Raw genomic sequence first — 18,286 nt, 5'->3', positions numbered from 1 at the left:
GTTTAAAAATTTTTTAAAATTATATTTATAACACTCAAGGTGTACTAAACATAAAAAAAATTCAAAACAAAAACCTGACTTGTAATGAACATTCAAAGTAAACTCTCAAAGCTATTTTTATTTTGTAAATCTTTGTTATTTTACCATTGCAAAATTTATGGTTGTCTTAATGTTCAATATACTTTTTTTTTAAAAAAAAAATAATAATCTACCTTAGCATTATGTTATCGTTAAAATAATAATAACAATAATTCTAGCTCAACAATTTTAAAAAAGATATAAATATATCTATACCGACTAATAGTTTTGTCATTAATTTTCCACTTAAAACTCAAAAAAAAAAAAAAAAGAGCCATTAAGATAAAAGCTTTAAAAAATAAAACATTTCACAAATTTATAAATAAAAGATAAAAAAAGAAAGAAAGAATTGTTAATCTAGAATTTTTTTTAGCGATAAAGGTCATTTATTACCTGTGCCATCATCAAAGTTGTGCGGAGGTATATGCATATAGGGTAAGTGTAAGCAAGAAAAAAGTAAAACAGGACATGGCAGTTGTATTTTGTTGAGAAGGTAATATGAGTTTTTAAAATAAGGGTAGTGGTGCGGGTGGTAAAGAGGAAGGACGAATGAAAACATCTGCCGTTTTGGTTTTGCCTTCAAATGGTTATATGTCCTTTCTGTCTCACTCAAAACACACCACCACCACCACCGTCATCATCCTGCACCACATAAAATTACTGCACACACATACATTCTCTCCCTGCCCAACGGTATAGAAAAAAATATATAAAATGTATATGTGTGTGTATGGAAACAGCTAGTGGGGTCGTTATTTTATATCTTTTTCTTTTAAACAATATTTTAACATAAGGTTGTCCTTTAGTTGGCCGTTTATCGTTACTAACCGTTCGAAATATATATGATTAATCCAAAATGAGACTACCGATAGCAACAACAACAACAACAGCAACTTGGGATATTCAAGCCAGCTTGATTTTCTCTCTTTTTATATTTTTTTTTTTATAGATGTATATTTATAAATATATAATAATCAACATTCTACATAGTGATCCACGCCAGGCTGATCCTAAGACTGATCGTGCGTGCCGGCATTCGAATCTCTGACGACTTTAATGCTCGGATTAAAAACTTCAACGTCTTCAACATGAACTTCGCGTTTGGACTTTACTCCAGCGAATAACGACAGTATATATTTTTATGACAAGTATAATGTAGAATTATTTTTACGTAGGTGGGACGCTTCGCGTCACCTACGTATTGGATTTGTCTACCGAAAATTAAAAAACGCTCTCATTTCTTAAGTAATTGTCAGAGACACTTCGTGTTAGAACCAAAAGAAGCGTATTTTCAATCTCTTTAATTTGTATATTTTCGATTTTTTCTCAAATAATTATTAAAGTTGCCAGAGCCAAAAATGTTAAAAACCTTTTTTTCTTTTTTTTTTTAAATATTAAATAACTTTTTATCTGTAAGCGTGATCAATTTGCACCGACTAATTAAAAGTTTCCTTTTATTTTGATCTTTAAATCGCCGCTATTTTGAAAACGATATCTTTAAAACTCACGGAGTTATTAGAATTCTAATAGAAAAATTTGATGTGGCTGTTTTTTTCCCGATTTACATTGGAACCCAACAAAATCATGTTTTGTGGAGATTCGACGCGCAGTGTTGGCAGCCCTGCTTAGTTCGTCTCACTTACACAGATGAACATATGTTTATGATAAAATTTCGTAGTGTTGTGACTAAACAATATGACATTTTATTTGAAAAAAAAAAAATTACACTAACTAATAATTGCACATAACCCACCGGAGTATTGAAAATTTTAATTTTCGTTATACATGATTTTTTTTAATTTGAAAAAAAGTTTTAAAAAATTACAAAGAACATTAAAAAATATATATCTGAATAATTGTGTGATTAAGGTTATGACTCTATGTACTTTTTAATTGCCTATAAAACTTGGATCAATAATAATATTTAAAAACAATAATAAATAATTATTAAATTGTTCAATAATTATTTAAGCTTGAATAATTTTTTTAAGACTAATTATTTGAATCATTATATTACTATAAATGGAGGATGCATATATTTTTTTTTTGAACAATTTAAATTGGAGAATATTTTATGTAATAATAATAGGTCCAAGGGTAAAATTAGCAGCTTAAATTGGAATATTATTTTATGATTTGCAATAAAAATAAAAAAGTGGTCAAACAGCTATAAGGAGATCGACGGGATCATAAATCCTTCCGAGTTATAACGAGCTGGTGGTCAACGATTGATTTCTGTCATCCAATTTATTTTTGACAAAGTTCTCTCTTTTTTAAAAATATCAATATTATTTCCTTTATTTATTGTTTATATTAAATATTCATTAGAAATTCATACTTATGTTTGGCAAATAATTTTAATGGCTACATGAAAATACGAATGAAATGATGGATCGTTTTCATTTCAAGTTGAATCATAATGAAGTGTTATAACGATCGGATATTGAATGTCGAGAATTGATCGATTCATTGGGTTCAGCTGTATTATAAAAGTCAGTTATTTTATATATTGACAAATTGATTTTCTTTTGATGAATAATAAATAATAAATAAATAAAAAAATTTATAACTTGTTAATAATATCAACAGACAACAAATGAAAAAATAATTTTAAAAAATTAAAATAAGAAATCATTATAAAAAAAAAAGAAGAAAAAATTCATTAAAGAGGAAATAAAGGTTACCGACCCACTACGTGTGCGATCAAAACAATTCTCCCACGTGTTTCTCTTCGAATAAATATGTGCCCCAAGATAATTACGTGAACCTATAATTCGTAATTAATTTTAATTCACGCGCTGTAGAAATTATAGAAATAAGAACAATATACCTATGAGATTAAGTGAGAAAGAAATATTATTATTTTACTTTGCAAAACAGTAACAACAACGACACGCTTTCAATTTTTTTTCCTAGATTACAATTGCAAACTTTTAACTAAATTACAAACACACATGTATACACATTGTTATCTTTAAATTACACAACATAATTATTAACTACTTGTTATATAAAACAACAACAAAATAATGATAATTTTAATATTAATATTTATATATCTCAATGAAAAAAAAATAAATAAATATATTGTGAATATAAAAATAAATCAAATTCCAATGTAAAGTTTATAATATGGTCCCCAGAGTTACTTATCTAGACCGATCTTACAAATATTTTTTTTATTTTTTTTTTATCTTATTAAAGATCTTGTGCTACTGAGTCTCGTTCTCGTATATAATAGTACTTCTTCTTTCCATATTCCCGGATCTTTGCCTTTGTCCCTGGGTCTTGTGTATTTACAAAGCCCTTTGCTACAAACTCTCCGAATATATATGGACGACAACCATTTAAAAAAAAAAAACTTTTTTTTTTTTTTTTCTCATGAACACACACAACATAAAAAAAAAATTGTTGAAAAAAAAATAATAATATAAAGCATAAACTCAAGCTTTTTAAATATGTTGTTTAAAAAAAAATTTTTTTACTATTTATTTTGGAGTAAATTTAAAAAATTTGTATTAAAAAATTATGATTAATAAATCATAAATTTATTATTAATATTTGACTGTACAAATATTTAATTTTTTAAATTTATGAATATATATTTGTATATATATTTTACAGATATATTTTTTTTAAATAGAAAGTAAACAAAGTCGCACGGGCCAAAGTTTACTGATATATTTATTCGTGGGCTTTTAATATATAATGCTTATGATTTTTTTATATATAAAAAGTGTTATGAAGAACAAGCTGTATGATGATGAAATTATTTTTTACGGTCATAAGTTTAAATACAATGTAAGCATGTCGATTGATGACGATGAAAGTAGGGAGTATCGTTGCGCTGATACCGGATACACAAAAAGGGGGTTGTAATATTCAGCCCCTATTTTATTTTCCCCTTAAAAAACACCGACACAGAACACAGTGATTCTCAACTAATATTTTCCCGCTATTTTCATTGCCCCTTTTTTATTTTTTTATAAAAATAAACGTTACATTATTTAAATATATGAGATAATAATTTATTTTCTTTTTTAAATATGCATTGCAATGAGTAAGTTTGTTGTTGGGCGTGTTTTAAATGAGGTATCGTGAATGCATACCCCGGTCAACCACGAATAACAATACTCTTGTATATACCGCGTAATTATACGCAAAGGGACACTACACTTAACCGCGAAGTTAATTAGTTCGGTTCTTGGATCTTCACGATTTGAGGTTTTCTTTTTGAAACAAAGCTAAAATTATTTATATATACCCATTGTTTTTTTTCTTTCCAAGTATATATAATAAATGGAATTATTATTAAACAAAAAATAATAATAATAAATTCACAAAAATTGATAAATAATTTTTGTTGCAAATGATGAATTTGTTTTTTAAATTAAAATGAAAATTTACAAAGTTTAAGCGAATCATTAGTAATTTGTAGTTACACTGCAGTTAAAGGTCACTTAATATGATCATTGCATAATTAACACTAAAATTATTATCCGGAATAATAATGAAATTAGAAAGGACACATGTCCCTTCCAGCATAAAATAAACCAGTAAAATTTATTTGATTAATATGTAAAAAATATTAAATATAAAATTTGTTTGTTAAAAAAACGAGTCAGTATTTAAAAATGTTTTTATGTGGTTAAAAAAATAATATTTTTTTTATTTCACGAGCTCATTTAACTGAAGGTCAAATATTACTTTTTCCGATGTGTGTTAAGTGCGAAGGAAAATGACGACAGCATGTCCTGCACCTGGCGTTGACCAAAGATATTTCTTTTGAACCTTTTTTTTTCTTTTCATCTCCGTTTTTTCATGCTTTATTTAAAAATTTTAATATATTGCCGAAATATATATCCCATAGATATATCACTCGCAATTTCTTTAGAGGATACTTTCATAAGTAAAAGAATTTTTAAACCACAAAAGAAAATTAATTTCAAATACGGGGAAGTATTTTTTTCAGTAACAATGTATGATGAAGACTCAATAATAGTTGGAACTATTAAAAAAATAATAACAAGTGGTAAATAAACTGATGGAAAATGAAAAAGCTAAACACATAAGAGCGATTAGCGACACTCCAAGTCATTATAAAAACTGTGGAACGAATAGTTTGAAAAGCATTAGCTAAACTAAAAAAAAAAAAAAAAGGTTGAGGCAATTTTAAATTGCAAAAAGATAATTATTATTTTCTCGCATACTTTGTCTATTTTTTTTACTTGCGATTTGTAAAATTACCATTGAGTTAACTCATGTCAAATCATGATAAATTTTTTTCCTCAAATCGTAATATTTTCTTTAAAAATAAGAAACAAAAAATATAATAATAATGTTAGCATTAATAAAGAATAAACAAATGAAGAAATAAAAAAATTTTCTAAAAATTATAGACAGAAATTATAATGTGGTCAGAAAAAAACAAAAAAAATGATTGGCTTTTAGAAGTCATTATGAGATTTTTAAATAACAGGGTTTGTTTTAGTCTGTATCATTCAAACTCTATGTGGAAAAAAAATTTCTTCGACTAAATATTTTTACTAGAAACTTGAGACTTCCCACTTAAGTGAAGACAATTATTAAAAATTTACTATTCTACTGGAAAGAATACACCAATGTATCAAAATTAATAAAAAAAAAAAAAAAGATTCCAAGAACACTGTAATGATATACCCTTTTTTTTATTCATTTAACCCCTCGACCATATTCTATGTTAAAAAAAAAAAATAAGAAAAATAATTTTTTTGACTCTTTCATTTTTCATTCTCCTCGCCACACAAACGTTGAGTCCATTTTTTTTTCGAAACTCGGGGTCACGCTTCTGGTTGAATCATAAATTTCCAGGTTGTCTCCGAGGGATTTCTTAGCCCCTTCTTTATTTTTTATTTCGGCAAGTTTATATAAATTTTTTTTTTTTTTACCTTAGTGTTAAAGATGACAAAGATAACCAACGAAGAATATAATCACAATACCAATGAAAAATAATAAGGTATGGTAATACTATCGAACATGCGCGAAAGCACATATTATTTCAATTACAATTTACGATAATGATATTAACTTCTCGTCCAGTATACTAGGTCAGTAACATTAAACATTCAATTTCACAGTTATAAACAGCAGTCAAATATATATCATTGATTAATTGAATTAGATTTAAATTGATTAAACAATTTATCAGAAAAACACCTAATACAAATTAAATCGAAATGAAAAACAAATTTTCGAAATATTTAAATATTTTTGAATATGAGAACTTTGTTATATAGACTTGAACATTTTATGTAATTTTTGGACGAAGCTCGTTATTTTATAATTTTCAAAGACAACTTTTAATATGGGCTCTTATGGAGAATGCGGAAAGTTAAAATACCAATATCTTAATTTATATATCTAACTATGATATTACGTATGGAAAAAATAATTTGGAGCTTAGTTTTTACTAATTAAGTATGATTCATGAGGAATTATTAATCCAGACCTCTGACTTTACAATATTTCTATGAGTATGTTGTCTCATTCTTTAATCGTTTAAACAACTGTATGACGACCTTCTAAATCTCCAGAACTCTATATACTGTTGTTTTTATTTTATATTTCGCCTATTTTTGTTCTAATGCTAGCTTTATATATATTTCCCCCTTGTTTCGATAGCGTAATCTCTCCCTCTCTCTCTGTCGTCAATCTGTTTGATTTTTATTTCTATCTTTATCTGAATGCTGGTTTATTACTGCATGGCTCTTTCGTCATACTCAATTGTTGTATCGGTTGTATAAACACCTGGCAATCGATAATTTGAACAATGGGCTTTTAAATTTACACCAAAAAAAAATTATCACCCTGCAGTTGTGTAGCTCACAACGTATGTAAAAATATTACTTGCTGTTAAAAAGTATATGCTTGAAATATTATTTATAATTTTATATATATTTTTTTAAATTGAAAAGTTCTTATTGACATAAAAAAAAATACATAAAAGCGTCATTGAATGGGTAAACTATGAAACAGATAAAAAGATGGAAAAAAAAAATAATAATGGACATGTCGGGTACAGCGGATGTGGACATATCGGGTTGCCTGTCGTCGTCTTCGTCTTCTCAGTTGTCTTCTTCATGTATCCGCATCTGTGTGTTATGTATCGAAAATTACACAAAACCAAACACACGCGAACGATATCTTTGGAACGGTAAACAAAAAGATTTTTTGTAAAAATATATAAAGAGTGTTTGTCGAAAAAAGAAGAATAATATTTGAGAATTTTGAAAAAATATATATCGACAAAGTTCGAAGAATCAGATTTAGTTGAAGTTTATGAGTCAAGAAGAAAAAGAGGATTGGTCAAATTGGTTGAGCCAATGATAACGATTTCGAAAATTGATATCCAATGGTAGGTAGCTTTTGGTTAACACATTTATTTAATTTTTCAAAGCAAGATTCTAAATATTAAATCAAATAGAGTATATTATTGGTTGAAAATTTAAGTTTGTTGATTTGTCAAATGAATATTTCCCATAGACCAATCCATTAGAAGAAGACTCAACTTTTCGAAATTCAAAGAATATTTAACGTAGCAATGCTAATGTCTTTAATACAGAAATCGTGTCGTCCATTTGACTGTTTAATTTGTTTTTTTTTTTAAATCAATGATAATGTTAAGCAACATAGTTTCAAGTAAATTACATAACCGATTAAACAATGAATAAACCATTGTCATAATTAATTTTTATATACAAATGCCAACAGGAAATTTATATTTGTTCATCATCCGATAAATCAGCGCGGGAAAAAAAGGCAAAAAATATGTATTTCAATTTTGATATTTTTAAATATACATTTGTGTATTTAAATTATTTTTTTTTAATATCGCGTAGGCGATTATACACAAAGTGTCTCCAAGATTAATAATCATCTGCTGATGATTTATCACAAAAATGTAAATTTTCAAATAGAAATATATTTTTTGTTGTTAAAAAAAAATCAGCTATATATAAATTTATGTTTATTATATTTAAAAAAATATATATATAAAATATGATTGAATATTTATAATGGAATAAATCGAATCAGCGGTTAAATTGCATATGCAATTTAATAGTACATAGTTTCGTCGATCGATTCGCCAGGGTCGTCGACGCCAATAGCAATATATATTAACAGACGATATTTCTTTCTCTTTGAAATAAATATAATAAATCATAAATCAATCGCACATTGGCAAAATATTATAACAAATGATTGCATAGTTTTTATATTATAAAATATTTCGTGCTGAGTCATACTAAATTATGAAAAATCATTGCAAGATTAATAATTTATTTCGATCGATATATCGATAAGATATTTGGTAAGATTTCTCTGTGCCTTTCACTCGTGTAAATTATAATCTTTTTAATTATTATTTTAACTAATTAATATTTATTTTTTGAAAAAGAAATTCCAACATTCAATCAGCGAAAAAGAAGAAGAAATATTTATAAAATAACTTTTTATTTTTTTTACTATGCGTATTGAAATTTTGCATAGAAAATTGTTTGTACAATTTTTGAAAAAACCGTTATATTATTTATTTTATATTAACATGTTACAGTAACGCGTAACATATATCCATAATTTCTAAAATGTTTATTGTTTATTATTGTTATAAAAAAATGCATCAGTAGAAAACCACAAAAAATATATTTTACTTTTTCAAAATGTCCTTTATTTAATGGATATTTCAGAAATACTGTGCAACAAATATTTATTGTAAAAAAAAATATTGAAAATAAAAAGACCAGTAGAAAATTATAAAGTTAAAATTTTTTAAAAGTTGAAACAATTTTTTTTACAATAAATATTTGCTGCACAGTATTTCTGAAAAATCCATTAAATAAAAAAGGACATTTTGAAGAAGTAAAATATATTTTTTTGTGGATTTCTACTGATGCATTTGTTTATAACAATAATAAACAATAAACATTTTATGAGTCGCGTGGTCTATCAAGTGCTCGTATATGTTACCGATTTAATCCTTCGAAGATCACTCTTTGTTTATTTGATTTATTTTGTTAGCAACAAAAAAACAAACTATGTTGTTTTTGTTGCTAACGAAATAAATAAAAAAATAATAGAAAAAGGCAAACAGAAAGAAATTCATATATGAGAGTAAGTGATAGAAAAACAATGACCAATCAAATGTCCGGAAGACCGATGATGTTTGTCCTTTTTATATAAGGATATTAACATGTTACAGTAACGCGGAAATGTATTTAAAAAAAAAGCGAAATTTAAAATTAATTTGATTATTGAATGATAAAAAAAATAAATATCTCATTGGTTTAATTTTGATTTATATTGTTTGTTTAAACGTTTAAAAAATAAATAAATGTATGGTTATAAAATAGAGATATATGGCATATGGGCAACATGTTCCGTCCTCTGAGCATGTAATATGAGTCAACGGTCCGTGTCGCAAAAGAGCAAGTTTTCATATAGTCACGATGATTTTATATGCACCGTTGACTGTGTATATAATAAACGCGTGAAAAATTAATTAACACTTTTACCAAGTATTCACCAACAGCAAAATATTTTTCTATTTTGTATCTTTATTTTCAATGACTCGGTAGTTATTATGTATATAAAACCATATATCTTGCAAAACATTCAACAACTATTTCATATTTATTTACATAACAACCAACCACGTTAAAATAATAAAATTGTAAATTATAATTAAAAAGCTAAGATTAATATTTTAATGAAGTAAAGAGAAAATAAATGGATCAAAAAAATTATTGTCATTTAATTGACTGCATATACAAAAAAATACTTTGCACATTTTATTTATGTAAAATCAAGACCCTTAGTTTATCTAAAATAAATTTAAAAAATATATTATAAATTAAATGTCTCTGGAGAGATCAAAAGATCTCGATATATAAATACATTATCAAGAAAGTCAAGAAAATCTTCATGTGACTTATAAGAAGACGAAGAAGAAGAAGAAGAGGTAGGGGATGGCCTGTTCTCAGTCTTGACTGACGGCACAATCCTTGATCTTTTCCACCGATATTCACTGGCTATCTCAATGTCTTACCAAATGAAATGAACCAACAAACATTCATGAAACTTTAACGGGGTAGAAGAAGAATATAAAAAATATATATAAATAAAAACTACCAAGACCAAGACGACGATGGATCGACATGGTGTGTCTTTTTCACATTGACTCACCAGAAGAAGTACCTTAATTATACGATTTTACGCGCGTCGTTTTGCAAAAGGGATAGGATATAGAAGAGAGTCATCGACGAAAGAGTCAGCAAGATCCAATAAGAGATCAAGAAAAATAAATATATAAAAGTATTACCGAGGGTAAATGCTGATAGATTGACGGAATGAAAAATACCCAGATACATCTAGGAAAGAATTAAGGATAAAATATATATATATTTTTTTTTTGTTTTATAAATTTTTGTTGTTGTTGTGACTTATTTTTTTTCTCATCATCAACGCAGAGAAAAACTTCAATTTGAGAAACAAGATGGATGAATTTAAATGTGTGAGAGTGCATATATGGATGAAATAAATAAAAAAAAAAAATATTTATAAATAAAATAAAATAAATAAGATGAATCAAATGAAGGACGGGGTCGTGGCAGACTTCAAGATCATGCCCTTTTAGTTAACAGATGCCGCGAGATACTGGTCCTTTTCTTGCCTCATCGTCCATTTTCACAGATCAACAGTATTACCTTTATATACATTGTAAATATCTATTTGATTATACTCATTTATTTATTTTTTATTAATGTAAATAATTATAAATTAAATATCAATAATAATTTGCAAGTAATTCCAGTTAATAATCGAAAAAAAAAAGATTTAAAAAAGTCAATTAACCTTGTATTTATTATTAACACTTGAAAATTTTTAAAATATATTTTTTTAATGAACATATTTTTCAAGGAAAACAACAGATTGAATTGATAAAAATTTTATCATCTTGTAAAAATGCTATTAAACTTTGAAAAAAAAAATAAAAAAGTCATATATTTTAATGATTTTATAATTTATTAATTCATTATCTTTTTTTTTTTCCATTAATTAATTTTAATAATTTATCAACTGATTGATTTAATACGACTAATAGAAAATAAATTTATCAATATCACATATATATTTTACCTCCAAATAAAACTAGAAAATAACCGGTTAAAAATAAAAAAAATGAAATTTTCGAAAAAAAAACAACACACCAGCATCATCATCAAGTCAAATTAATTTATGTTATATATTTTCATATTAAATACATGCAATTCAACGACTTTATTTCAAGTTAATATAATTATTTTTTTTTCAAAAATATATACTTGCAATTACTGTACAAATGATGGATCACCATAGTAAAAAAAAATAAAAGAAATAAACTAAAAGAATTTAAATGAATTTCTAACATAAAAATGACATGTCATCAATTTTCTTCATAGAAAAAATTTTTGAATATCATGAATGAAATTAAAATTGAATGGAAAAAATAATAATGACTGAGTGTGTGTGTGTGTGTATTTAAACATACAGCACGCGTCTTGTCATCATCATTACTATCACCATCATCATTGTCATCTAGAATTTTGTCTCGTGTGAAAGCACTTCTGATACATACAGGGCGGCAAGAAGGAATAGTTTTCTAAGGAGTCAAGAGAAAGCCTGAGAACGTAAGAGGCAAAACGCCACCCAGAGACCATTTAATATTATATATATAAATATATATATACATCTATTCAGAGTGCCTATGAAGTAAATAAAAAATAATAATAATAATGAAAATAACTAAATAAAGAAAGATGCAAGAGAGATCACTTGAAACTAGTCTCGGGAGCGGTTAGCTACCACCACACCATGTAACCCATGATTCTTTTTTTTTTTATTATTTTTTTTTTTACTTCATACAAAAATTATATATATACATTATTATCATCAAATGTTATGTGTATGAATTTGTGTACATGTATATCTATTGCATGTGCATTTATGTCCGCACGAATTGCAATTAAATGATCTGTTTTTTTATTTTCTTTTTAATTTTTATTTGACGAATATATACAAACAATTTAACATGATATTATATCATGATTATTTAGATATATATATTATCTTTAATTTGTGTATATTTTTAATGAATTTTAACAATTATTTATATGTGTTTTTATCGTAGAAATGAGGGAGAGACATTTCGAAATAATCGAAATCGAAGAATCGAAATTTCGAAATCTTTTTTTGTTTTAGATTTTCCAGTAATTTTTTATTATTATTTTGGGTTATTGTTTTATTAATTAATAATTAGGTTAATTAAATATTGAAATTTATTGAGCAATTTGTCAATCAAGGGGAAAGAGTGTGTTTTTTTTATTTAATTTTTCATCTTATGAGTACAAGATAAGAAAATTTTTAATATTTTTTTTTTTTGACATCCGGTTGAAAAAGATTTCAGGGGAGTGTGTTGGAATAACGAAATAACGACGTTGTGCATTAAACACACTCGCATTACATATGAGAGGGAAAAGACGCGCTTCCTGGAAAGTGGGGTTGGACACCTGTCCTTCAGTGTACATCAACTTTGACATAACACATTTTGTGAACCACTGTTGCCATATATTCAAATAATAACTACAAAAAAACATAATTATTTAAATAAAATAAATTGTAAATTATAAATAAAACCCAAATTATCATTATTTTAATAATAATAAAAAATTTTTTTCCAAAAATAAAGCGGGAGATTATAAAATTACTCGAAAAGAAAAAACAAAATTTTTTTTTTAAATATTTTCTTTTTAATTTACTTATTCAGGTGAAAAAAATATATATATTCGGATTAATGGAAAAAAAAACAAATTCCCTTGTGAGTATAAAGAGAAAAAAAAAAAAAAAAAAAAAAGAGGCTGAAATGAAAAGGAGCAAGAAGAAGGAGCAGCCGGTCTCGAGGGGGTCAATGTTTTTAGAACGTGCATCACAAAAACATCAGCAATGTCGACGTCAAGGGAATACTAATGCTCCAAAATGTTTAAAAAAAAAAAAAAAGGTAGAAAAAAAAAACAACCTTTTAATTCTTGGTATAAAAAAAAAAAATTTTAAAAATTATCCAAGCAATATAAAAAAGCGTTATTAAATAAATGCGCCGGCGTCATAATTAAGTAGACCTGTTGCCTAGCAGCAGCGTCTAAATATTAATTTAAAACGTCTAAAAAAAAATGTTAAATAAATAAAAAATAATACACACCAGAAACTGTTGTTATTGTTGATACGAGTATAATTAAAACAAAACTCGTTAAGAGTGTGTAATCCAAATAATTCAAACGTCGTTCCATGATAATTATTTATTTTCAGCACAAAAATTATATTATTTATAAATATTAATAATAACACAGACACATATTAAACCCCGGGCACACCGTGGCAACGAAATGCCTCAAAATTCGTCATTTGATATTATTTTAATATAAATTAATTATTACTTTAATAAATTGTTGAGCAAAAAAATAATCAAACAACTGACAATCGAGTATTTACTATTTTCTCCCTTCTCCACTGATCCTTCTTTTTTTTTTTCCTTTCACACACACACACAAACACAAACACAGAATTTATTTAATCCTTGTTATCCTTTTCGAAAAATTTTATTACTTTTTTTATTAATTATTGTTTGTAATTAATATACACACAAAGTTAATGATATATAAAAAAATAAACAAAACAAAAACACGCGGTTTTAAAAATATATATATACGAACACTGTCGCGCACTAAACACGTCTGGATAGCTATTGTTCCCCTTAACGCGCTGAAAGTAGTTCCAGTTGCGCACGCATTTGTCTACCGGCTTGTGTATTAATGCGCATTACAAAATGGCTGATGCTATTGACCAATGGAGAATGAGATACAATGGAAAACAGCTGCAGTTAGAAATTATATGTGTGCAACGGCTTTTAAAAAATCTTCGGGGCATACAGGACCCAATATGCACACACGCACACATGTCTATTTAAATTCACATCGGGGAATTTGAAAATTTTTTTTTTTTGCTTTTCAAGGGGTGTGGTGGAGCTTTGAGACAGACAACAGATGTTACTTTTTTTTGAATGCGTACACTACTAAAACTACCGTGTGTGCGATCAGCTTGGATAAACTATAATCAAACTTGTTTTTTTTTTTCTTTTTTTAGATTCTATATATTTTCAATTTTTCATTCGTAAAATCTTCATCTATTTAATGTTATTTTTTTGAAAAATTAAATAACACTGATTAAATATGATTTATTTTAATGAAAGGATTAAAAATTTTCATGTCAACTAACGAATACAAATATGTTTGAATATTTATTGTAAAATTTTTCAAACTAGCTTTATGTAATTTGTTTTTTTCTTTTTATTAATATGTAATTAATCTTGGTTTTATTTGAAAAATATAAATGAGAATTTAATGAATGATTTGCGTTAACAATAAGAGAATATAATATGAGCATCACGATAGTCATTAGTTGTTATTAATGAAGCCGTTAACCTTATCATATTGTAACAACAAACATTCAAGATGATGATGACTACACGAGTGCTTTACTAATTAATCCCGGGTCGTACATCAACCGCATAAATTGACACGATTGAAATCATGTATTTTTTTTTTATATATTTTTAAATTGTTATTTTTTATTATTTAAACTTGTCGTCATTAGATGGGTTATATAAGGGAAAGAATGAGTCTCGATCAAACATTGTTGTCAAGACAACTTTTAAAGTTACATCAATACTTGGAATGAATTACTTGAATGATATATCTATAGACAAGTAATAGACAATTTTATTTTTAATAAGAAAAAAAATAGATAAATAAATATGGCTGATCCACTTGTTACTGAGAATCAAGATAATAAATTAACAATATTAAATAAAAAAATTATTGAAATTAAAAAAAAAATACAACTTTCTGGTAAGTTGTTGCGAAAATTTATTTTAGTTTAAATTATAATTTACATTTATTACATTCATAAATATATTTATTATTTTTACTCTGTGTTTAATGGTTTTTTTATTTTTTACATTATATGTGCATTTAAAATCGTCACGAATGACCACTGAATGAGCAATGTTGCTAATTCAGCCACTAACTGGACCCCAGTTGGAGGTCAAATTTTACGATTTTACAAACTACTATATGCACAAGTATTACCGTTTTTCGTTACAAAGAATTTATAGAATAATATTTTATTATTTTTTTTTAAATACTTGATGGAAAAAATAAATTAAACATGATGATTTTATTGAGTGTATTTTTAGAGGGACAGAGAAAAGCTAATTTTGAAGAATGTGATGCTAAAAAACGTGAGAGTTCAGATAAAATTTTAAATTTAAAAAAAAGTATTAAATTATTGCAGATAAAATATTGCAAAGAAAAAAATGTAAGACATGTTAAAAAACATATTGATTATTATTTTTTTTGTTATTAATAATTGTTTTTTTTTTTTTTTGCAAGAATGAAGAAGCAGCAGAAAAAGTTGTTCAAACGAGTAGAGAATCATCAGTTTGTGTTAAAAAACGAGGTCTTGAAGAGGCTATTAACAGGATCGACGAAGACAGCATTCGATTAAGAAAAAAACTTGATCTTGTTAAATATGAAAGTGACAAGGTGAGTGTTATAAAATATTATAAAAATAAAATTTATATTTGTATTTTAATTACTATTTTAGCAACAAGAAAAATTAGCAAAATTATTAAATGAATACGAGGAGCTAGTTAATGGAAGAAGCCACAAAATTATTGAGAAAAAATTTGAAATTCCTCTTAAAAAGGTTTAGCCTCATAGTAAGATATGTGTTTGGTAAAATAAGTTACAAAAAAAAAAATAATTTGATAGTAATATATCTATTAATAAATAAAAAAAAAAAAATGTTTTGTTTTTTTGCAATAGAAAATAATTAGTTTGGAAAATCATTTACATCGTGTTAGTGTAATGCAAATGGAAGCTGATACAGTGAGAAAAAAATATAGATCAGTTAGAGCAAGTTTAAAATCAGATGCAGCATTTTATGTGTCGTCATTAAAAAATCTTGAAGAAAATATTAAAGATCAAGAATTGGAAATACAACAGTTACAGGTATGACATGATTAATTTGTATAAAAGAAATATATAATTAATTAATATATTGATTTATCAAGAGTGTTAAAAATGAAGCAATTGAATTGAGAGATTTAACAAGAGAAACATTAACAAAACAAGAAATTGATGCAATGAATAAAAGTAAAGAGCATGAAAATGTTATACTTGATTATCGACAAAGAGTTGAAGATCGTAGATTAGAACTAGAAAGACTTGAAAGATTAATATTTCCATCAATGAAAATTCAACAACGTGATGATGATTTTGATGCTACCGAAAAAATTGATCCAAGCAATGATAATAATTGTGCTGGACAATCAAAAAATGGTATGACTAATTTAGAAGATGCATTTATAAAACTTCGTATTGCAACTGGTGTTACAAAAACAGATGATGTACTTGATCGTTTTTTGGGACAACTTGCAACTAAAGAAAAACTACAAAAAATGCGTACAACAACTGAGGATGAAAAAATGTTACTTGAAAAACAACGTCAAAAATTAAATGCTGAAATTGAAATGCTTAAATTTTCAGAAACAAAAAATGCTGATGAGTAAGTATTTAATCGAAAAAAAAATTTCGAAATTATATATTCTAATAGAAAAATTAAATTTTAGAAATGCTGAGGAATTATTAAAATTTAATAAAAAAACTAAAAATGAACTGCAACGTCAAAGTAATGCCGAAATAAAAAATGATAAAACACGAGAAATTTTAAATGATATAACCAAAGCACTCAAAAAATTTTGCAATATGTTTATGGTAAGTAATTAAAAAAAAAATATCTAAAAAATGTAAATATTTAAATTACAAAAATATATTTCGAACCACCCATTAAGTTTTCTAAGCGTGTGTCTAATTGCTGAAACATGTAATACAGCTAATTGAGTCAGTATCGATACTGATAATAGTGTGGAGACAACGTTCATTGATGGTGTAGATTGCACGATGAACAAAGTACAGACAAGAATTTATTATTTCATCATGTTAAAGGCGGAGTTACCTTGCCTTCTTGTCTCTCCCCCATCTTATTCAATCTCTTTGCAAACTTGTCTAACTGTTATTTTCATCTTTCAACATTAACTTGTATATATATACCCCTCAACTATTTTAGCACCTTTATTTTGTCGACATATCATAAAAAAAAAATATATAAAACAAAGTAAACGTTATTTTTGTTTATTTATTTTTTTATTTCTTATTTGTTTTTATCAAGTTTAAAGATATTGAAACACTGAAAGTAAAGTCAAACATGTTAAAATATTTTTCATTAAAATATATTTAAATATTTGTTAAGATATATATGAAGAAGAAGATGAAGAAGAAGAAGAAGAAACAAAAAGCTTTTCTCACTTGATTATTTATTTATTTATTTTTCAGTTTAATGGTGAAACAGATAATTGTGAAAAATTATCAGATGAATTAGTGGCTGATCCTCAGGTACTTTTAAAAATTGTTGGAGAAAAAATTAATGTAACTATTGATTTGATGGGTGGTGAAGAAAAATATTTGGATTGGATTGATGATATGGCAGTTGATAAACTTGATATAGCTTCAATTGGATCAAAAACTGATACAGAAAAAATTATTGTTACAAATGATAAACCACTTTTTCCACGTTTTCCTGGTGCACCAACACCTGCTGGTCAAGCAGTTTTATCAGAAGACGAAGATGAAGTACCAACTAGAAGTATTCTCAAGAGACAGGCTCAACTACTTGTTGATACGAAAAGTCGTCGTAAAGGATTCAATTTTAGAAGATAAATTTTATTATAAAAATTATATTATTGTCTTTTGTTTTTTATTAAAAAAATAAACAAATTTTGTAAAATTTATATTAAATTATATAAAATGAATAATTATGAAAATATAAAATCAGTTTCTTCAAATTTTGGTAATTTAATTTGATAGCATAAAATATTTTTTAAAATAATTATTTAAAATTTATTACAGAGAGTATTTCGAAGCAATCAGTTGTTGTAGAAAAATTATTAGAAAAAAAAAAACACATGTATGAAAATGCATGTGAAAAAATGAACGATGAATTGGAAAAAATTCAAGAAAAT

At 25.9% G+C, this 18,286-nt stretch overlaps 2 protein-coding genes across 3 annotated transcripts in view; one reads left to right on the top strand and one right to left on the bottom strand.

Annotated features, from left to right (window-relative positions):
• LOC122847727 (neurogenic locus Notch protein) overlaps positions 1–13,746 on the bottom strand; it is a 105,433-nt gene extending 91,687 nt beyond the window's left edge. For both annotated transcript variants that reach the window (XM_044145575.1, XM_044145576.1), the window contains exon 1: positions 13,349–13,746. In XM_044145575.1, coding sequence (XP_044001510.1) covers positions 13,349–13,436 — 88 coding nt within the window. In that variant the 5' untranslated portion in view covers positions 13,437–13,746. The remainder of the gene's footprint in view (positions 1–13,348) is intronic.
• Positions 13,747–14,820: 1,074 nt separating this feature from the next.
• LOC122847728 lies at positions 14,821–18,109 on the top strand. Its single transcript, XM_044145578.1, has 8 exons — positions 14,821–15,053; positions 15,401–15,522; positions 15,597–15,749; positions 15,811–15,912; positions 16,032–16,217; positions 16,280–16,773; positions 16,838–16,982; positions 17,601–18,109. The coding sequence occupies exons 1-8, from the start codon at positions 14,960–14,962 to the stop codon at positions 17,982–17,984; spliced, it is 1,680 nt and encodes a 559-aa protein (XP_044001513.1). The 5' UTR covers positions 14,821–14,959; the 3' UTR covers positions 17,985–18,109.
• The last annotated feature ends 177 nt before the right edge of the window (positions 18,110–18,286 follow it).

The sequence above is a fragment of the Aphidius gifuensis genome, linkage group LG1 (genome assembly GCF_014905175.1).
Source record: "Aphidius gifuensis isolate YNYX2018 linkage group LG1, ASM1490517v1, whole genome shotgun sequence".
NCBI classification, from domain to species: Eukaryota; Metazoa; Arthropoda; class Insecta; order Hymenoptera; family Braconidae; genus Aphidius; species Aphidius gifuensis.
The sequence above is the reverse complement of the archived record's forward strand: the minus strand, read 5'-3'. Positions and strand labels throughout refer to the sequence as shown.

Excerpts from the sequence above, each read along its gene's own strand:
- LOC122847728 (XM_044145578.1), top strand. The coding sequence starts at position 14,960 with ATGGCTGATCCACTTGTTACTGAGAATCAAGATAATAAATTAACAATA. Across the intron at positions 16,218-16,279 it reads TGGAAATACAACAGTTACAG|AGTGTTAAAAATGAAGCAAT; the intron begins GTATGACATGAT and ends TGATTTATCAAG. Across the intron at positions 16,774-16,837 it reads GAAACAAAAAATGCTGATGA|AAATGCTGAGGAATTATTAA; the intron begins GTAAGTATTTAA and ends ATTAAATTTTAG.